The sequence below is a fragment of the Aaosphaeria arxii genome (genome assembly GCF_010015735.1).
Source record: "Aaosphaeria arxii CBS 175.79 unplaced genomic scaffold BU24scaffold_4, whole genome shotgun sequence".
Classification (NCBI taxonomy): Eukaryota; Fungi; Ascomycota; class Dothideomycetes; order Pleosporales; genus Aaosphaeria; species Aaosphaeria arxii.
In genome coordinates this window covers 3775993-3797547 of record NW_022983477.1, presented here as the reverse complement: position 1 = coordinate 3797547, position 21555 = coordinate 3775993, and the positions used below count along the sequence as shown (strand labels likewise).

The 21555-nt window shown below is 51.5% G+C and overlaps 6 protein-coding genes across 6 annotated transcripts; 4 read left to right on the top strand and 2 right to left on the bottom strand.

Annotated features, from left to right (window-relative positions):
• Positions 1-72: 72 nt before the first annotated feature.
• Positions 73-1968, top strand: BU24DRAFT_481210 (uncharacterized protein; the record flags this gene model as incomplete). Its single annotated transcript, XM_033533158.1, has 5 exons — positions 73-619; positions 692-828; positions 948-1018; positions 1208-1750; positions 1842-1968. Exons 1-5 carry the CDS (start codon positions 340-342, stop codon positions 1966-1968), a joined length of 1158 nt encoding a protein of 385 aa, XP_033384912.1. The 5' UTR covers positions 73-339.
• BU24DRAFT_205398 (uncharacterized protein) lies at positions 1833-2774 on the bottom strand. The gene has a single exon (XM_033521868.1). It carries the CDS (start codon positions 2670-2672, stop codon positions 2175-2177), a length of 498 nt encoding a protein of 165 aa, XP_033384911.1. The 5' UTR covers positions 2673-2774; the 3' UTR covers positions 1833-2174.
• A 1849-nt stretch (positions 2775-4623) lies between these two features.
• On the top strand, positions 4624-6678 carry BU24DRAFT_205165 (cyclin-domain-containing protein). Its single transcript, XM_033521866.1, has 2 exons — positions 4624-5871; positions 5941-6678. The coding sequence occupies exons 1-2, from the start codon at positions 5072-5074 to the stop codon at positions 6419-6421; spliced, it is 1281 nt and encodes a 426-aa protein (XP_033384910.1). The 5' UTR covers positions 4624-5071; the 3' UTR covers positions 6422-6678.
• Positions 6679-8545: 1867 nt separating this feature from the next.
• BU24DRAFT_481206 (uncharacterized protein) lies at positions 8546-11449 on the top strand (the record flags this gene model as incomplete). The annotated part of the gene is made up of 3 exons (XM_033533157.1): positions 8546-9208; positions 9295-10456; positions 10523-11449. 3 exons carry the CDS (start codon positions 8546-8548, stop codon positions 10996-10998), a joined length of 2301 nt encoding a protein of 766 aa, XP_033384909.1. The 3' UTR covers positions 10999-11449.
• BU24DRAFT_205296 (uncharacterized protein) lies at positions 11235-16253 on the bottom strand. The gene is made up of 2 exons (XM_033521867.1): positions 13495-16253; positions 11235-13442 (listed from the first exon to the last, which is right to left on the bottom strand). Exons 1-2 carry the CDS (start codon positions 16064-16066, stop codon positions 11581-11583), a joined length of 4434 nt encoding a protein of 1477 aa, XP_033384908.1. The 5' UTR covers positions 16067-16253; the 3' UTR covers positions 11235-11580.
• Positions 16254-17450: 1197 nt separating this feature from the next.
• Positions 17451-21007, top strand: BU24DRAFT_462712 (ARM repeat-containing protein; the record flags this gene model as incomplete). Its single annotated transcript, XM_033532038.1, has 3 exons — positions 17451-17805; positions 17910-19636; positions 19691-21007. 3 exons carry the CDS (start codon positions 17451-17453, stop codon positions 21005-21007), a joined length of 3399 nt encoding a protein of 1132 aa, XP_033384907.1.
• Positions 21008-21555: the final 548 nt, after the last annotated feature.

Below are 21555 nucleotides of genomic sequence, written 5' to 3'. Positions count from 1 at the left end.
CGTACAGTGCGGGTGAGATTTTGGGGGACCATGGTATGTAGGTATGTGATTTAGTTGGATGATTTCCTGATCCGCCTGTGGTCTCCATTTCTTTCTATTTCCTCTCTCGCTCACACGTATATTTCCTTTCATGGTTCTTTGGTGACTGCTTCCAATTTGGTTTGGTTCTTCCTCTTCGACTTTCCCGACCCGAAGACTTGAAACGAAACGAAACGAAATATCATTGTTGGCTTCGACTTATCGGCCCTTAAGGAATACTTTCTGGAGAACGGAAAAGGGAATTGCATCATCCGGGCCCAGTAATAGTAATTCGACGGAAGGCACATCGCAGAGATCAATATGGTCCGATTCGTGTCGATATCAATCGCACACTTCCTCGTCGGCGCCGCTCGAGCTCAGTTCATCACCAGCGCAGTTGCACCACGCCCGTCAGAATTGACGTCGGCAGTAACAGAGACACCGACATTGTCATCGTTGGAATCATTAGTGACCCCATTTCCGTCGGCGTTAACGAGTTCGAGTTCGAGTTCGAATAATGGTGTTCACACGGTCGTCGTTGGGAGGAACAACTTCAGGTTCGAGCCTCAAGAGTTGAAGGATGTAAAGGAGGGCGATGTTGGTATGTTTTCCCCCATCATCCCCTATTATTGACGAATTGCCCAGCGACCAGACTAACTCTTTTCTTCTCAAGTGACCTTTGAGTTCTACCCTCTTGACCACTCCGTGGCTAGGGCCGAGTTTGGAAGTGCTTGTGTTCCCTACGAGTACACTGGGAATGGTAAGGTCGGATTCTGGTCCGACTGGCAGAACCTAACGGACGTCAATAATGTAAGTCGCCGTATACGCCGTTGAGAATCTTGGAAAGAAGAATCAAGCAAGAGTTCTTTCTGATCCAGACTTTGAAGAAAAGGAACAACAGCTGACGTGAAGAAAATGAATAGCCGAAGATATGGAATCTCACCATCAACTCCACGGAGCCGATCTTTTACTATTGCGGCGCGCCTGGTTCATGCATCAAGTACGTAATCAACTATCATTCTATCCTGTTATAGGAGGGTGCGAGGCCATGTTGTGCCATATCGCTGTCTCCTGTTGGTTGTTGTAGTAGCCCTACACTATGGAACGGCGTTGCATGGCGTGGCATAGTAGTCGCAACGAGTTAGCATTGATGCGATTGAGAACGTAAGCTAACAGTCTGGTGTTGCAGTGAGCAGATGGTAGGAGTGATCAACCCGAACGGGACGCAAACATTGGCAGCTCAAATCAAGGCTGCTGCGGATGCGGATTTCATGGTCAGGCCCAACGAGGACATCCCACGTGAAGGCACGGTGAGCTTGCATACGCCAGGAGAGACAGGGACGCCAAACAGCAACCACGAGCAACCCCATGGGCACAAATTGTCCGGTGGAGCAATTGCAGGAATCGCTGTTGGAGGAGTCGTCTTTCTAGTCGTTGCCGCCGCGTTGTTCTTCTTCGTTGGGCGGGCGAAGTCGCTCAAGGAGGTTCTGAGGAACAAGGAGGCAACGGTGAACAGGGTCGAAGGCGGCGGCGCAGGCCTCCCTGATATGCCTGGATCGCCGTACAATGGCCCTTTCTCGCCAATGCAACAGCAACAGCATCAGCAACAGAGGTTTTCAGAGTACGGCGGGCTGCCGGCGTATGGCCAACACCACGCTACCGACTCTCATCCGTCGGGATGGACAAGTCCGCAGATGGGACACATGTCGATGGCGATGTCCCCAGGACAACAGTGAGTAGAGCCCCACCCCTTACTATGGATCAGAGATAGCGGTAAAACACTAGACGTCGATTATATCAGATGCTAACGAACGGCGATTTAGACCAGCAGATAATAAGCCTCAGCACCAATACGCACCAGTGGAGATGCACAGCCCAGAACCTCGACCTGTCCAGCAGCACATCACTGCTGAATTGGAAGCACCAGTGAGGCCACCGGGGCAGAACTAGGGGGAAGAGAGTCAGTATGAGAGTTTAGAAAAGAAGCAGGATAGGTCGTCCAGCAGTGAGGCGAGACGGAAATGATCAGAAGGAGACTTGATTTGCTCAAGAGAGTTTGGTCCAGGAAAGGACGAAGGAAGAACTCGTAGCAGTAGTTGCAGATGGTGCAATTAGGCTACGACGAGGTAATCCATGTGCCCTTCCAATAACGGTAGTTACCCTGCCACGTTGGCACGAATCCAGACAGGCAGACAGGGAGATATGGGGACAGACGATTTCAGATCTCCACCGAGATGCGGTTGAGAAAGATTGGGGTTGTCAGGTGTTCTCTTACTGTTTGTGCTAGTGCATCGGACCGTTGTAACTTGTGGGAGACGAGATGGGATATTTAGCGCACACGTGGGTGTTTGATTCGGATGGAGATTGGATGGTAGAGAAGGAGGTGGTTGGTGGTTGGCGCTAGGGGAATGCGGATGATGGACCTCTTCGTGTCGTTTTGATCTGTACACAGTAAGGTTTGGGTTTTGTACGAGGTAGATACTTTGAGTACTTACTCCGTATCTACATGCTCGGTAGGGGAAGAGTGGAAACTGTGAGGTCGAGTTCAGACGAAGATGGATGCACGTATGTATAGTTTGGGGGCGGGGATTGCAACCTTGTTTTTGCCCTCGAATACCTTTGTAAATAGATAGTAATGCTCTTCTTCTTATCATATTTCATTATCATTCCCTCATCCGATGGCGTTATGGTATGAGGTTATGAGCCAGCCACCACGGGGTAATACGAGCTTTCTACTCATACACAGTATGTTCGCACGTGTGACAAGAGTGTACTGGAAGGCGGTACGGTGGTGGTGATCATGATATAGTTCCAGGTCGGAAAGTTGGTCTTGTAGTGGAGAGAAATATAGATTCAACATGGTGATTGTCCAGGCATACATTGTCTTCGGTGGTGGTGTTTATCTTGGTGAAGCACTATGTATCCTATCTATTCGTATCCATTGGGTGGTTGTGCACTGTCGTCATTGGCGCTGTTAGCGATACAGTAGTAGTAAGGTGGGGAGTTAAATACCAGTATGTACTAGGCATGTACGAACAAATACTCGTAGGTAACTACATACATCGATACAGCTCATTAATTACTCGTATTGTAATTGTCCCAAGATGCCCACGACTCCGCGAGGCCTAGGTTGACAGTGGACAACAAAGGGGATCATACTAAGGCCTGCGCTAGGCTCTGAACGTGATATCGACTGGCGAATACGTGCCGACAATACGGAGTAAATGGAACAAGTTCTCCGGCCTATTGCAATAATGGTGGTACTCGTAGTGATAGCGACAGTGATTAGTTCATTGATGAAAAAGAAGACGAGGACTTGTGTAACGAGTGTAGCAGTAAATACTACGAGTAGTTAATGGTTCGTGATTGGAAGGATGCAATTGGTCGGGCCGTCCGTTCCGATTGGGACCATGAGTAGGAATAATGGGGGAAGATGGTGACGATGGCAAAGATGGCGAAAATAGGCAACACGCAGGTTGGTCGAGATGAAATTGGACTGACCGGCGGGATGTCGTGATTTGATTCTACCTAATTATACAGTAGTATGGCCGAGCGAGCGAGCCTGGAGCAGCCTGAGATGAAAGCCAAGGAGGCAATGAATCAGCCGGTCGAGTCACTAGGTACGAATGTATGTGTCTACATAGCCCAGGCTACCTACACGGCTTTGGATGTGCATTTACATTTGGATATGCGCTCGCCATAGCTACTAAAAGCAATGTTGGATTAGTGAACGTATGTATGCTATAAAAGAGTAGTCGACATGTTCGACGACAGATGCGAGGGACGGATGGATACAGCCAGTAACATTAACCAATTAGTGTACGGAGTAACTGCACAGTAAGACCAATACAAGGCGACGAGATCCGGGATAAGTGGCCGTGAAAATCTCTTCGGAGAATTCGTCTTTTATGCGTGTGTCAGTCAATGCAAGTTGGGCTATCGTTTCCTTTCGAACCCCTCCGAGACACCCAGATGGGCACAAACACAGCACTAGCCGGGGTTTGGTGGGGGGGGGGGAAAGAGGTAGACTGATTTTTTCTTCTCTCTTCTCTTCCTTTATCGTCGTTTGCCTATACGTATCTATCGTGTTTGGGGTTTGCACTGTGGAGGAGACCCACGAGAGTAGAGGGACGAGTAAGGCAGGTAATCTGCCATAGTGTCACTGGGAGTGGAAGTGGATGCGGAGGTGGAGGTGTAGATAGTTACACAGTAGGTAGAAAGAGGTAAGGGGGTGGGACTGTCACTTTTGGAAGGGTACATAGATAGGTACATGTAGTCAATAGATATTCATACCAGGACATAAGTACCAAAGATACAGTGTAGGTGTAGATGAAGATACAGTCAGGTTCGTTCTATAGGTGCGAGGGAGTTGACCAATGACAGGAGGGGAATGTAACACGGGGAAAGCAAATCCTCCATCATTGACGAACAAAGTGCACAACCCACTTTCGGAAGAAAAGCCCATCCTGTGTCTGTGTACCTTCATTCATTCATTACCACCACTACCACTACCACCATCACCACGACTAATACCACTACCACTGTACTATTATTACAATTACTACACTAATAACTACTACTTCTTTCTCGCATCCTCCTCTCACTTATGTACACTCATCCATCACCACCGCCGTTACTCCATACTTCCTCCTCTACTAACCATCACCATCCTCTTCTTCCTCTTCCTCTTCCTCTTCCTCTTTTTCTCCACCTTCGCCTCTCTTGACCACAGACCACATCCCACATCAAATGACCTATCCTCCTCTCGTCTCTTCTTGCTCTCTTCGTCTTCGTCCTTGCGCCCTGCATTCTGCTATGCCAACAACCAACACTGGGGCTCTTCTCGACTGGGCTTGCCACTAGTCCTTTTATCGTCAACTTCCTCTTCCGACGACCCACGACTCGCTACGGTACCGTACTCTACTACTTGTACTCTAACTCAACTCTACTGCTCCTCTCGCTTTCGTTCCCGCAACTCCACCACCACCGCATCCTCCTCTACCACCACCGCTCTATACCCTGCCTGCGTGTGCGCTCCTCCTCCCTCCTCGCCATGCTCACATCCTCTCCCACAATCTCTGCGCCTTCGTCTCCTTCCGCCACCTTTCACACACACGCTCGCTCGTACCATGCCTCGCGCCGTACCTCGTCTTCAATTACCGCTCCCTCTCCGCGCTTCCTGCCCCAGGTGACGGCATCCTCACCAAGGCGCTCCGATCAGCAACAACAAAACAACACCAATAACACCAATAACAATTCCGTAGCCTCCGTCCACATCTTGACCCGATCGCCGAGAATAAGGAAGAGGGAATACGAATATACAGACTCCGGCACCCAATATACACCTCCCGATTACCCACCTACATATCGGCCGCAAGCTGCCCAAAAGCTTCCCGCCATAGATTTGCCCGCTGCGCCCACTTCTGTCCCCTCTCCGCGAACGCAAGCCGAGATTATCCCCGCAACCGCTGAGCAGAGGGCTTCCTCTGCGCAAGCCGAAGTCACGGAGCCCCCAGAGCCTCAATTGCGGATAGATCCGCAGCCCCCAGCTACCCCGCAACAACAGCAACAGCAGACGAGTCGATCCGCTAGGAAAACACCAAAGGAAATCCCCAGATCGAATGACTTGTCGGATGATGCGCAGGACGAGCCGGAACGAGGTGTCGAGACGCCATTGTCCCCTGCTAAGAGGTCACGGCCTCAAAATCCTAATGTGAAGGTCATGCCACTGAAGTACGAAACCTGCGATGTCAAGGATTTGGGTATTTTGATATCGGATATGTTAATGGAACTGGTCCGCCTAAATGACGGCTTTCCGCTTCGCGATGGGCAGCTCACCAGGTTTCATTCAAGGTTAGTATAGCAAAATGTCAAGCATGCATTTTTTCCCCAGACATGACGCTAACCATGCGACCTATGCAGGGCTCCCCCAGGCATCTCCGTCCGCGATTATCTCTTCCGTCTCATTGCACATGCGACTCTTTCCCCTCCGATTTTGCTCTCAATGGTGTTCTATGTCGATAAACTCTGTACCATGTACCCCGCCTTCACCATCAGCAGCCTTACGGTTCATCGCTTCTTGATCACCGCCGCTACCGTGGCTGCCAAAGGGCTCAGCGACAGCTTTTGGACCAACAGTCTATATGCGAAGGTGGGAGGCGTCAGTCTACGAGAACTCGCTTTGCTCGAATTGGAGTTCCTCCGGAAGCTCGATTGGCGCATAGTCCCAAAACCCGAGACTCTGGTGGATTATTACAAAGGGCTAGTCGAGAGAGGAGAAGGATACGTGATGGAGAAGGAATCAGAAAGTTCGCCAGCGAGCAGTCCGACTTTACCGAGTCAACAACAAACAAACCTCCCTTCGGACGGTTCGAAGGTTGCAGATCCATTGAACCCAGCTTAATCCCGGAAGAAACACGAGAGATCGACAAATAATTATCCCTGCATACAATACGGCGCCGGCACCGAGTCCGCTGCCCACATGTTCAACGAGGGGCTAGCTTGCAGAAGACTCACCTGCCAAAGGTGTTCAGATATAGTCCAGAGACCAAGCTGTGGTATTGAGCAACCTCTGCAGCCTGTCGGAGAAAGCAATAGCAGTCTCAATGTTGGATTTGCTTGACTTCACAACATTGCGAGCTCAGTCATCAAAGTGCAGCACTGGCACCAACACCAGCACTCAGCTCAGTGGTGCAAGAGCAATGTCCGATAGAAGCTTTTGATAACATGCTGCTACGTGGTATATCTATATCAAATTCCGCCATTCCTGTAGCATACGGATACTCTTCAACGTGCACAGAGTTGATGCGTTGGCGAAAGTCCTAGATAGCCAAACACCAATAAGGTGGAAGGCGTAGAGAGGAACATTGTTCAAACAGACCTTCGTCGGCGAATGACTCGAGGCTCCACGTGTCGTTCACGACCGCAGCCTCTCATTAGTCGTTGTCATGCAGTTATGACGATGCGGATTGTATAGAAGACAGGCGTTCAGCAGGGCGTTTGGGGATGGGTTGCGGCCTGATGGAACCGCATCAAGCAACATCGTCAGGTTCTGGTGTTGGGAGTATTTTTCCTTCTGGCTGCTTACGGCCATGTCTTGGGCATATGCATAGTTTTGGCGTTGGTGCGGATGTGGTTGCATCATTCCGAGCAATATCATTCGAGTGTTCATAGGGATAGGATTGCTTCTGTTGTGGTAGGATCCACACTGCACACCTATCGGCAGCATTGCAGGAGACGCAGTACATAGTAACTAAGGCATGTATTGTATGTAGAGTGCAGGAGAGGGGCACGCATGGTGGTCTGAAAGTGGTATATTGGTAATGATTGGGTACATGTCCCTAGCAACGTGACAATTGGAATCGGACTAGATATTACAGCCCCCTTGGAAGATGTGCTCTTGAGTGCTTCGAATGCTGCGAGTGCTTCCCAGCGTTGATGTGCTGGACAAATCATATCCATGCAGGCCTGACGATAAACAAACCAACCCCTCCCCCGCTAAAGAGCAAGTCTGGGTTATCCGGACGTCCACGTCTTTCACGAAGAGTAACTGAAGACAGTCTTACCACTTTCTCTGGCTAATTCTATGCGTTCTTCGAGAAATCAACGCCCTGCAGGTCGCAAGCCGGACAGCAGCGATCAGGGCCAGCTCCCAAGTTGTAGGGAGAGCATGGGAGACGTCGGTGGTCCATGACTCCATCATAGCAACTTATGGTGGAGGATGCGCCAGCCATGATCACCGAGCGATCCCACCTTTGGGCCTCTGGGAATCGCATCGCATCGCTTCCAACTCTCAGTCCCTCTATTGTATCCCTCTATTCTCTTCTGAGTCTCCACTCTACACTAATACTCCACCCCCACGACCCCTCCGCGCCTGTGGATTGAACTTGGGAAAGCCGTCTTCACTACAGACTACTCTATCACACACTCCAAAGGTCGTGTGAGCCATCTCTACCCGTGGTCGTTGCCAATCCGGACTAGAACAGACATCCTCTCAACACCATCCCCAAAGCGCACGTGGTTGCCCATCTCATCGGCGGCTCCAGCGTCAAGTATCATGAAAGTGAGTTGCGCTCCTCCCCCTCGACTGTGTCGTCCGCTTCATTCAAAAGATGCCCCACGCCGTTGCCCGAGTTTCCTCGTACAATATACCCACCTGGTCTTGCTTCCAAGATCCACCGGCGGTCCCCAAACGTTGCACACATCGGCGCTTGCTGTTCGCGCTCTACACTCCGCGCGCAGTCTGCCCCTCATGTTGCTCACATCGCTAATATGACAACAACATCCAGTTTCGTCCACGACCGGTATGATTATAGAGACATGAACTCGGAGATTGCCCGTTGGGAACCCCTCAACCGGCACCAGCACCAGAACGATGGGAATTGGCCCCATCTACATCCAGCGCCGGCAGCCATAGAGGTACGCGCAGCCCTTCCTTTCCCTTTGTCCCCTCCGACGTCAACAAACCTCCCCGGACACGCTTCCCCCCGCAACGCAACACAACGCCACGAACTGACAAGAGCAATCAATGGAGCAGCAGGCGCAATTGCCAAAACCCCACAAGACGAGGACCACCCCCGTAACCACCCGCACAAAGATTACCCGCCATGGCTCGCAACCACGCCCCAGCCCGCAACGCCCCACGTCGAGCGGCGGCGAGATCATGCTACCGTATCGCGGAGTCACGCGACGAGCGGATTCCTACTCACAGCCCACGCCGCTCGAGGAGTTCCGGAAATTGAGACGCTGGCCGCCGAACTACTTCCGCCTGGATGGTGAACTGAATCAGAAGCAGGCAGACGACTTGATTTGTGCGGGCGCATCTACCTTTAAGGGATACTGGGATGAGATCACGAATGCCCCGCCGGGTTATAACCGCTACTATGCCGTCATGAGCTCCGAGCATCAGGGTCGGACGGATCGAGCGACCTTCAAACACGCTGCGTACAAGGACATCTCACTGAACCTGACGGGGGCCGCCGAGAGCCAATTCCCATGGCTTTCGCTCGACCAGCCTTGTATGGGATATGCGTTCGGCAAGAGTGCAGGCACGATAACGTTCAACTACTGGGTCAGCAAGGCCGGGAGCAGCGATCCCCCGACGAAGTTTGCGGGCGAAGTGAAGCCGCGGAAGCTGAAGCTGCTGCAGATCCTGGACCGCCTGCAGCAGCTCGAAAGTGGCCTTGATGAAGTCAGTCGAGACCCCTTGCGCTTGACCGTGTGATTGATTTCTTGCTACATTATTTGGACCATTTGACCTAACGTTTGGTGTCACAGAACCCCGACGAGCTGTACCGATATCTCTACAGCACGCTCATAGAGGATCCGGACCGATATAGTACGAAGGCGCACTTCGGAATGGAACAGCAGATTTCCGACCTCATCGCAGTCCTGACGCATCCAATGTGGATAGATTTCTCCAATCCAAAGAACCAGGTCGTGGCCAAGTTCTTCGATTCCCCGGATCAGCAAAAGAAGCAGGAATTCCTCCACCAACTGTTGCTCTCCGTCGAGCTCTACCTCCGGATTCATTCGAACAAGCACTCGGAGAAGGCCAAACGGAAACTAATGCTACAGCTCCCTCCACCCATCGCCTGGAACTTAGCCGTCGCGCAGAGATGGCTAGAGCACATGACGGTGACGAAATCACGCACGTCGCCGGGCCAGAGCACATTCAGCTTTGACATGAAGAGCAAGAAGCGGCAAAAGGATGCGCTCCACCACTTCGCCGAGGTCCTGAAGTGGCCCAACATGGACGAGATCGAATACGTGCTAGAGGAGCTCGACAGACACGAGAAGCCGCTCGAGGACCGCTCCGCCGACGCAATGTCCTGGTTCTCAGGCCTCGTCCTTCCAGGCAGGACACTGCCCTGGCTCATCATGAACAGTCTGATCGATTGCGACCGAGACACTGGGGATGCCCTCAAATACCTGACCCACATGCAGCCCGCGACAGGATTCCAATATCGAGCAAACACCTACTGGTCCTCGCAATCCATCGTGGGAAAGGTTCTAGGCGCCGCCCGCGGCGTCCAACAGATAGCAGGCTGGATCGGCCCCTGCATCTACACGCCAGATCTGAAGCGCACCGAATGTGTCCGCCTCCGGCAGTACCAAAGCCTGGATCCGCGGCTCCTCCCCAAGGACGTAGAGAGCATGGACATACGGACCAATCCTCTGGGACCCGAAGACGTCGCATATCCGATCGCCGACTACGAGGTCCCCATCCCAGACACAGAAGACGTAACAGACCTGATCCGCATGGAGAAGCTGAGCTTCGTGCCCACCAAGGAACAACCAACGAGCCGTCAGGGCCCCGGTGCTCCCTTGCTCTTCGATGCCGCGATCTGGTTCGCTTGCGGCGGCGAGAGCTGGCCCATGAAGCTGAAGTACGATGTCGAATTCATCAATGCGTTCCCCTGCCACCAGGGTCCTCACGGTACGTCTCTCCACCTCCCCAAATAAACCCAACAGCAGAACAATAAAACTAAACCCAACCCCGCAGTCCTCTTCTACGACTTCCAATACACCGCCATAAAGATCGACTCAGGCCTCGTCGACATCCACGACTGGGCCACCCAATCGGGCCTCTCTCCGCACCGCCTCCCCTCCCTCCGCTCCTCCCCGCCCTCCAAGAAAGCCTCCTCGGCCCTCACCCTCCTCTCGTCCCCCAACGCCCCCCACAGTTCCGACCCCAATGACCCCGAGTCCTCGTCGCCCGACGAGCTCGCGCACATGCAGGTCAAGAAAGTCCTGACCATCGAGGCCCTCGGCGTATCCGACAACGAGGTCTTCGCCCGCGCCTGGTGCGCCGACAGGGGCCACTCCGCCGTCGTGGCCAACGTCAACCAGACGTGCATGGCGTGCGCCATCCGCGAAGCCTACGCCGCCTGCGTCAGCGTCGTCATTCTCACCGAGGGCGGCAAGGCGAAGGAGAAGGACGATGACGTTGGGGTGCTGCTTGACGACGACGATGACTGATGACTGATGTATGTCTCACATTACAGCACATCAGTGGGTTTGGGATTGGACCTTGTTCGCTTTCTTTCTGTCTCATCCTGTTTCGAAAGGGAGTGGGCGTTCACATGGAATGGGAATGGGAATGGGGATATCGGTCGGTGTATGTTGGCGTTCCTTTCTAATTCTATTCTATCGTTTACCATGGGGATAGTGGAGTCAGTCACTTTTGGTTTTCGGGTCTCTTTTCTCACGTCACGGATGAGGGGAAGTGTGTTTTCCTTGTTTTTTCTTTTAAACAAAAAAACGTTTGCATATGCATACATACATGATAAACGAAGATAAAGATGAGATGAGGTAGGCGTATCATAGCATCATCAATCACATCACTGAACGAGCTGTAAAGGAAAGGAACGGAACGGAACGAATTATACGAATATAAACGAATTGCATGAATTAACTCTATATTATTTCTCGTCTGTATGTGCTTTGTTTCTCTTTTGTATTTTGTGTCAATAGCTTTTGGTATATGCATATATATATATATATATATATCATCACTAAGGTGGCTGACTGGGTATCATCAAACAGAAAAAGATAAAACCCTCACATCGAGTCCCCACCACTCAACGCGCTCTCAGAACGACGCCGCGACCCATCTCGCCGCCGCTGCTTCTCCGCCAGAATCTCCTTAGCCTCGCGCTCATGCAGGAACTCAATCTCGCCGTCGTCAGCGAGCTCGATGCCCCAGTGAATGTCGTCGTGCCTCGCGTCCTTGGATCGGAACCAGCCGAGGCGCGTTCGGAACGTCTTGTCGGCCCTTAGCCCGGACGCGCCTTTCTGCTGCGCAAGGCTTAGAAAGCGGTCGCTGCTCGCTAGCATGATGGCTACGTCTGCGAGGGTGTCTACGCCGCGGAGGAGGGGCGAGAAGTAGCGGTGCTTGTAGACGAGGATGAGGATGCTTGTGACGATGAGCCAGGCGAGAATCGCTATGCATGTCCACACGGCGAAGGCGGACATGCGGAGGGTTTCGATTTCGGTGGATATGGTGAGGGTGGCTTTTGGGTCGTGCATTGGAGACGCCTTGGAGGGTGCGCTGACGGTGTTGTCGTTACTGGGGCGAGGGACGTCTGATGGAAGTGTCTCGTCGGGCAACTGGAAGACACGATTGCCTAGTTGATACAAGTTGACGTTGCTGCTTGCAAAGTGCTGGAAGAAGGTTGTGAACGTCTTTTGCGCGGCATCTTCGAGCACCGTATGGTCAAGGAGGGCTTCGGGATTGTTTCCCGACTGTGAAAGCATGGCGTAGGACATGTAGTCGAGATTGAGACCCGGCCTCTTGATGTTGAATGTCTCGTCGGTGGACTTTTCTTCGCATTTGTAATGTCCTCCCAATGAACCCTGACAACCTCCGATCATGTCGAGTTGCGCAGCGTTCAGAAGAGATTCCACGAATATGTGTCCAAAGCTGGTTGTGTAGTTGTAGGTATAATCGTACTTATTTGGGTGGTCTGGGTGTCTAGATTGCTTGAAGTGGTCCGCCCATGCCAGGGCATAAGGCTTTGGCTCGTCTTTAATCGTGTAATTCTCCACACGGTCGGTGAAGGGATCGAGTACAATGCTAGCATTCGCTGCTTCTATCAACGGTTTACATGTCAATATCGACATTTTCGGTGGCTCTGGCCAGACGATCACATCGGTGGTCGTGTTTGTTGGAAACTTTTCGGGAGATGACCCATGAACCCATTTGATCGTAAAGTTCCGTGTATCCTCATATCGTACATGGTGAATGGGAGACCAGTAACCAACGGAAGCAAAGCCTGGCCGCAAGTCTGAACTGCCAGTACAGCATTTTTCAGGAAAGCCAGCAGGCAGCAGAGAGGTATACCAATCCAAAGGCTCACAAGGATCCAGACTGGACGTATTGAGGCGGAAGTTGATGGGAGAACCGTAACGGTCGCTGCTGCAACCAATCGTGTAACCCTGTTTCCAGGCCTTGGTAAGATCTGTCTGGTTCCATATGCCGTCAGTCATATTTTGCCTCGTGAGCCAGTTAGACTGGTCTAATTGTTGTCCGAGGGCCGAGCAATCCATTCTGGCACGGATGGCCGGGACATCGACAGAAACCTTCGATCCTGATTGAAGCGAGTCTGAGCCATTCTTGCGTACTCGATTCTTATTGTTGTGGGTTGCGTTCCAGGTTGTGACTGGAACAAAGCTCCAACCATCTTTGCTCCACACCGGCTCGGACGCGTTGAGCGACAGTTGGAGAGTAGCACTGTACATCCAGTTTGTCGTTAGATTCTCAAAGGTAGTTCCTACTATGATAGTCTTGAAACCTGAACCCTTGTAGCTGTCTCCGGAACTAAGATGAGGGACTTCTCGTAGTTGAAGTGTTCGCGCCACCTCTATACTGTCGAATTTGAGATCTGTTTCTCTTTGCCAGATAGCAGACATTGTGACAGTGACTTCTTCATTATAAGCTAGTTGCAGTCAATGGGAGGCAGATGCAGTACTCACATATCTGGGATAGCGAAGCCCCAATACAAACGAGGCCAAGCAGCCAATGTTTTCTGTGGATCGCCCTTGTAGCCGCCCAGGCCAAGTATGAGGACTGGTAGGAAAGCCCGCTACCTCTGGCGCTGGTAGTAGGTCGCTCGGCCATAGCAACGAACGGTTGTGCCATCCTAAAAACCGTTTCCAATGCCCCCCACCACAGTCCAATCAAAACAGCGAGAAGAGTCGGTATGACCGAATACGGAGCGAACCTGGCGAGTGGATCCTCTTCGTTACCAATGGTAACTTGGGTCATGAAGGAGCCGAAAAGTCCATATTTCTGCGAGTGATAGAAAAGTACAGCCATAGCAACTATGAAGATTCCGAGTACAATTGTCAAAAGTCCAGTCATGGGGGTAGATAGCATCATTGGCCTCCATCGTGCTTCAGAGTCTATGTTCGAGGCAACATGTTTGTGCGGGACGGCTTCCTCGCTCTTCGAATTATCGGCACTATTTTGGAGCAATCCAGTGGCTACTTTGAATCTCAAGTGGCTTAGCTCTGTCGAGAGTTGTTGTGAAACGGCACCAGGAACGCTTTGTAGTATTGCCTTTGTCTTTTCCTGGGTAGCAATGAGAGAAGCCACTGTATTCGTGAATGCCGGGTCCTCTGCTAGGCCGAGAGGTCGCCGATGGGAACGAGAGAACCAGAAGACCACGACCAAGAGACACACTATTGAACCTAGAACCACTTCTAAGGTTAGTGCGACTGCTTCGTTGACCACTATGCGGCGCCGAACCGTGAAGACACGACCGTCAATTTGAGCTGTTGTCGATATTCCATCCAACGAGGATAGCAGTGCTTGCCCAAAAGCACGCTGCTTGAGTCTTGATGCTTTCTCTATCATCCCGGTATCCCTGAGTACCTCAGACGCGTTGAAGCCATATTGGGCGGCGAGGAGACGTGCGGGACCACCCAGTAGCGGTCGCGTCTGAGCAAATTTCGAAACCGACTTCAGGTGAGCGTCCCATGTGGAATTCAAAAATTCGCTTTGGAAAGTCGAGATGTTCGCTATATCATATCCAATAGGGCTTCTGGCCTGGAGAAATGATGCTTCGTCGAAGGTGAATACAGTGGCAGTATTGTCAATGGAGACAGTGACGGGCAAAGTCGCTACGTAAAAGTGCGGTCGGCATAATTGGCCAGCGATCTTCGTTCTTGGATTTGTCGAGTTAGCCGTCATCATGAACATAACTTCGCCAGGTGTGCATTCGCTCGTATGGTTCAATAACTGGGACTTTTGAGCCGATTTACATTCGTTAGTGTATATGCATCCGGAACTCATAGACTCAACGTTCATCCTTGCAACGTCAGTCCAGAAAACACTTCCGGGATAGGAGTCTATGCTATCGAATCGAGGATACGAGAAGCCAAATTTGCAGCCCGAGTCGGTTTCCAGTAGTAGGGAAACTAAATCTTGGCTCATGGTGAAGTTCGTGTTCAGGGTTTTATTTTCGAAATAATACTCGACATAGTGCGTATAATTCATCATCAACGGGCCACTGGTCAGCTTGAGATCCTCGCAAACAAGATCAGATTGAAAGACTAGGCTTTCTGCCTCCCAGGTCTCCCTCAGATCAGGGAATCTGGACCCAGAAGGACGATCAATTTCGATGGGCCAGAATGGTAAGACTGAGTATTCGTCCGATATCCATGGGGAGGTAGTGACATTCTGGAGCATGTGCCCAATAGTATGGAGGTACTCTACGGTATCAAGTCTGGGCTCAACAGTAGACCCTGAACCGAGGCGTACCCGCTTGAATGATCTTGCTTCTGATAGAGCGACGTTTTTAGGTGCAAGCAATGCCGCAGAAAACGGCGATAGAACCAGAAGACCGACTAAGTAAGCAATTGTAGCACACATCATGGTTGGGCTGAAGTGGTGATCGTTTGCTTTGCGCGGAAAGCTGTCCACTAGAGTGGTCCACCATGGACCAGGAGACCGAAGTATCGTTGCATCTGCTGTGGAATTGGTGTTGCTGGACAGACGTGCAAAGGGTTCGGTTCTTTTGACTGCATCAAGAAGGACCATGAGCATCGTGACAAATAGCACGGCTAACATTGTTGGCGCAAACCGCCAGCCAAAATACAATGAAGTTGCTCCTGAATCGTCCGCCAATCCAGAAGACTTTACCGAACAAGAGTGCAATGCCACCACGACAATCAATAGAGATATCCCCGATGATATCGTGAGCGCCATCCATGGCCACTGAAGGGCGTATGGCAACCATGAAAAGCCTTTGGTAGCTTTTCCATTGGTTCCCTCGCCTCCGGAAAGGGAACCTCGGTGTACTGTGGAATAGGCATTCTTCGATGGGTACATTCGCTCATCTCGATCGTCCGAGTCTCTCTGGGGCAACTCCGCATACGAAGCATTTCGTCGGTCTTCGGTCTCGGTTGAGTCGGATTTTGGTGCAGTGTGGCGATGGAGAAAGTTGGCTGCTGTAGCGGGCAATGATGTGGTTTGTTGTGGGGATTTTAGGGGTATCAATGGTACCTGCTCTTTGGTGTCATGGCTCGTTGGAGCAGGAGCCATTGCAGGTATCCGTCGAAGTCGTTATCCCCTTATTGAGGCGGCTTTGAATCGTATATCCCGTCTACACTTTGTAGTGTCCTGGTCAACCCAACGAGAGAGACTTGCGATATTAGTAGTAACCGTGGGCGTATCCATTGACGGTAAAGTGGATGGCTGCACAGCCTTATAGCCTTACGGTTAACAAGTTTTTAAATGTGAGATGTGACCAGGATGAGTGGGCACCTTAAAGTTTAAGCTGAGATGATGGTTACCTAGGGACATAACTATTTTTCGTTGAGCCCCAAAAAGGCAGGTTGTGTGAGTTTGGGGGCCGAATGTTTCATATTATCAGTTATCGGTGGCATTGGCTATGGACAACCGGCAAGGGGCTCTTTTCACTTTTGGATCCCGTTGGACGGGGCTTTTGTACAGAGTAGATGGCGTTGTATCACAATACGATAGATCGAAGTTGTAGGCTGTACCCTGTAGGCATTGTACTTTAGCATGGATGCTAATTGCGCAATACAGCGAGCTTCGAGATTCACCATGGTCCTCGGTGCACACAACAGGCAGCGCGTGCATCCATTCGTCTGAGACTAGAGACACGGCGTAAATTTGGAGCATTCATATATTACGAGTTGGACCAGATCCTCTGTGTATGGATTACTACAATTCATAACTCGGTTGCATACGAACTTTTATCGTGAGGTCAGGGGATGATTTATATCACGTGATGATCCATCTGACCTCAAATCGGTTAGCATAAACTACGAGTACCTACCCATCGGATTGACGAGGACCGGGCCTGGCTGGTATGTTTACGGTTTGACGATTTAGAAGAATGTCAAGAACAGAATATACTTCTTTGACTATAGCAAATCTCTAGTGTTTTCATTTGTACATTCATCTTTTGTTACCTCTGGTTGCCATTGCATTGTCTAAGCCAGTATCCTTCTCCATTCTGACATCTGACACCGCGTGCGTTCACTCACTCCATACACCTCTCCCCGCCCGCTGTAGATACTCTACGTTACATACAAACAAACACATCACCATCTCAATAACCTCGCTTCTTACTTCTTCATATTTGCAAGTCGGCGTACCTCCATTCCATGACCGCGTCCAAAACACGGCACTACCGTACATAGACCACTTTATTGTGCACTTACCTCTACTCTTTGGTCCGCTTGCTTTGCGCGGAGCCTCATTCCTTCCCTCCACCCAGCGCGAACTACGTAACCGCAACCCTCAATCCGCAACCCTCGACCTACAAACACGCCACAACCTCCTCCAATCCACCGATCCGCCAGTCAACCTCCTCGGATCCCGCTAATTCGTACAGTCATACAGAAGCAATTAGAAACCGCGGATCAATTGCTAGCCCCCAGTCATGGGTCGGTCCACCATGCCGAGCGCCCTCGACGAACTCTCCAATCCCACATCTCCCGAAGCACAAGTGAACGCGCTACGGAATCTCAGGAACGAAGTGGTCGGTCACGACCAGCGCAAGCAACTCGCCATCATACACGGCATCGTCAAGCCCCTCGCCACCGTTCTACGTACAGAAGCCAGAAAGGGAGGAAAGAAGAGGAGAGGCAATACGCTGAATGGGAATTCTAGTAATGCGCCGAGCTTGTCCACAGCGCATGGGGGTCTTTCGGCATCAGGTGCAAGGAACAGCAGTAACAATAACCAGGAATGGACGACAGAGGACGAGCTGAGGTTTCAGGCTACACAAGTGGTTGGGAGCTTGGTCAATGGTGAGTGGACGTAGAAAACCTGACGGCTGTAAATCACCTCTGAGGTGTCATGGCTATTGCAGATAGTTCATGGCATGGGCTAATGTTTTATATCTGTCTTAAAGGTGGCCCCGCGTTCGTTGCGCCACTGTTTGCTGGGAGGATCCTACATCCATTGTTAGCATCGCTGTCTCCGAGTGAATCACCGCCGAAGCTCGTACTAGCTACCCTACGAACGCTCAACCAGATCGCCGACTCGATTCTACTTGAGAAGCCATGGCAGATCTCAACGACGGAACAACTCGCGGGCCCCTCGATGTCGAGTGCATTCTGCCACGAGCTGTCTACAAGGGAGGTCGTCGACAGCCTCGCCGAGATACTGGTGCAGCCGGCAAAATCATACGTCACGCAACAACAGATATCGCTTGTCACAAAGCTCATAGTGAAGACTTGCACCGCGGAGGCTGAAAGGAAGGTTCTCCTTGATGCAGGAATACTTGATATACTGGCCATGAAGCTTGCCGCCATGGCTGAGGTAGATGCCCAGGTCCTACAAACGGACACGCGACCACCATCGCGTGATGAACTTCCCATCGTCTATCTTCCCGATATCTTAGAAGCTATATCTACCATCATCAAAGATTCACATTATCGAACTGCTCGGCTTCTCTACTCCCAATCGATACAGCAATTGTTCGGGACAAGTAAAGAAAAGTCAGTGTCAGAAGGGGGACAAGCGTCAAACCATGCCAGCACCGCCTGGGAACGACTGACACCTCGACTACAAACCGTACAAAGCAACAAATCAGATGCATATACGAAGTCATGGCCGGCTCTAGGTACTGCACACTTTGCAGCCGGCAGCGACAGCTACCCACGGCTATCGAGCATGGACACATTGCAGCCATCGGGTCGGACAGTCATCATAGACGAGTCCGAGAACTCGTTCATGATTTGGCTGATGTTTGTGGCCCGCCGCGGCGAAGAGAGGACACGACTGTCGGCTTGCTGGCTCCTGGCTTGGCTAAAGAAATTTGGAGAGAAGTGGCCCTTGAATGATCCTTCGAAAACGACTCGAGAGCGCCACTTTTCATGCTTGATCTTACCGCTTGTTATGAAAATGATCGAAGAATCAAGTCCTGAATCTGAGCAGTCGAAAGCTCTCAATAATGCCAATCCTCAGGCTGTAGAGGAACATAGGTTTGTGCTTGAGCGAGCGCCCCTTGTGCTCGCGGAAATTGTAGGCGGCAACAAGGCGTTGCAAAACGTTGTGACGGAGACGAAATTCTTAACACTGCTGGTGAAGATCCTGAAGAGGTCGTTCGATCCTGTGACTACGTCTACCAAGCCTTTATGGTCGTCGGACCCGGGGTCTATCCACACCCGTGATCCATCGATAGATGCCCCTTCGTCGGCATTAGGTGTATCGGGATTTGCCCCGGATGTCCTTCATGCATTCAAGTATCGAGAGAGCGCCCTACTTGCCCTAGCTGCTATAACCGATACCCAAGATTCCTTGAGGAAGGAGATCATCCAGCTTGGAGCGGTGACACACATCATAGATTCGCTTGTGCCGTATGCGGAACCCGTCAGCGACCCTTCGTCTTCTTCATCAGGAAATTCGGGAAATATTTCGAACACGAAATGTGGCAACCCCCCGGCTGTGCTGATAGCTGCTTGCAAACTCACTCGTTCTTTGTCACGGTCAATTGGTGTCATGAGGACCAGCCTAATCGACCATGGCATCGCCCAGCCTTCATTCGAGTTATTGAGGCACCCAGATGTTCAAGTACAGATCGCGGCCACGGAGGTCATTACCAATCTAGTGTTGGAAGTGTCTCCAATGAGAAATGTAAGTAAAGGGCATCCCACAGCGAGAGAAGACGAAAGCCTAACCTGCGAACAGCATATACTCGAGGCAGGGGCAATAAAGTCACTCTGTGAGCATTGTCGTTCAGCTAACTTTGACCTTCGATATGGAAGTCTTTGGGCTTTAAAGCATCTATGCCTTGGCCTGCCATATACAGAGAAATTGAAATGCCTGGATGAACTAGGCGTTGGCTGGCTCGCGCAGACACTCAACGGCGAACCATCCAGAGGCAGCATCTCGACACCACTCGGCATGGGAACACCAAATGCGGCAGGCGAGCAAGTCGATATACTCAACGCCATTGATAATTCGCACATGGACGTTGATGATGAGGCAATATCAGACGAAGACGATGGCTCCTCGACGACGGACAGTGCCCCATCTGTGCGCCAGCAGCATCGACGCAACTTATCATACACCAGTGCAGCGAACATCCGAGACCGCTTACAGCAGATCAAGACTGAAGAATTGGACCCCCGGCTCATCAATGAGCGAGACGAGATCCGCATTCAAGAGCAAGCTCTCGACTTCATCCGTAACTTCATCAGCGACGAAAAGGACAGCGGTGTTACCATCGACCATTGCTTGAAGTCGTTCGGCCATAGTAGATTCTTCGAACTTCTCGACGCGAAGATACGTGCCAAAGGGACACCAACCTCCACTACATCTCATCCCATGCAATCATCAACCCCATCCTACTGGCACAACACATCCACCACCCAGCAGCAGCAACAGCAGCACCGCAGCGGCTTCACCACCTCCACCACTGCACCCCCCCAACCCCAAAACTGGGCCCTCTTCCCGCCCACCGAACTCATAATCGGCACCCTCTACATCCTCGTGCACCTCGCCAACGGCCCGCCCCGCCACCGCTCCCAGCTCATCTCCCAAACCGCCCTCATGCAGCACGTCCTGCCCCTCTTCACGCACCCGAGCCGCGACGTCCGCCTCCCCTGCGCCTGGTTCCTCAACAACCTCCTCTGGGTCGAAAACATCACCGACGAGGCCGCGACCCGCGACCGCGCCCAGTCCCTCCAAGCCCTCGGCTTCGAAGAAGGTGCCCGCAGCCTCGGACGGGACACCGACCTCGACGTGCGCGAGCGCGCGAAGACCGCCATCGAACAGATGAACAAACTCCTCGGCATATCCGTCAGCGGTGGGATTAGCGAGCGCTCCACGGCTGTCCCAGGATACCACACCACCACCGGCCCTGGCGGCGGTCCCTTCGGCGGAGGCAGCGGCAGCGGAGGCGCTGGTGCTGGTGCCGGCGACAGTAGCAGCGGGTTAGGCAGAGTGGGAAGCGGATTCGGAGGCTTGCATTCGCATCAGCAGCAGCGATGGAGTCGAGAGTAGAAGACAACGACGAAGACGAAGACGCACAGTATGCCGTTTGTTTCCGGTTTCGTCAAAGCGTGATGGGTATGAGGCTTGAGGTGTTGTACGTCTGTCTTCAGGCCTGTGTCTAGCTATGTGTGTGTATAACTTGTGATGAGTCGTATTATTATCAATCAATCAATCATTTCGGATAGTCTATATGCTTGGCTGCTCACTTGCTTTACTGATGTATCTGTTTGTCAATGTATGATGTGTGTGTGTATGTGTTTGTTAAAATTATGATTTTAGTTGTGGTGAGCATGGTAAGAATTGAGTGAGAATCAAGCTTTTGGGTTTGAATGTTGTTACACATCATGTACACATTCGATGTTTGCAACGCCATCCGTTATGACGATGGGTGAGTGAGTTTAACAAAGGTATTCATGGTGTGACGTACGGACATAGACTTGTGGGTTGAGGTTCACATCATCGTATGGCCAGGCAATGGGAGACAAGACAACTAGAGAGTAGTCACATTCATGTCACGAAGCAAATCAAGCAGTGGGTCAAGGTGGAACAAGTAAGAA

Excerpts from the sequence above, each read along its gene's own strand:
- BU24DRAFT_205398 (XM_033521868.1), bottom strand. The coding sequence starts at position 2,672 with ATGATAAGAAGAAGAGCATTACTATCTATTTACAAAGGTATTCGAGGG.
- BU24DRAFT_205165 (XM_033521866.1), top strand. The coding sequence starts at position 5,072 with ATGCTCACATCCTCTCCCACAATCTCTGCGCCTTCGTCTCCTTCCGCC. Across the intron at positions 5,872-5,940 it reads CTCACCAGGTTTCATTCAAG|GGCTCCCCCAGGCATCTCCG; the intron begins GTTAGTATAGCA and ends CGACCTATGCAG.
- BU24DRAFT_205296 (XM_033521867.1), bottom strand. The coding sequence starts at position 16,066 with ATGGCTCCTGCTCCAACGAGCCATGACACCAAAGAGCAGGTACCATTG. Across the intron at positions 13,443-13,494 it reads GGCTTCGCTATCCCAGATAT|TCACTGTCACAATGTCTGCT; the intron begins GTGAGTACTGCA and ends ATAATGAAGAAG.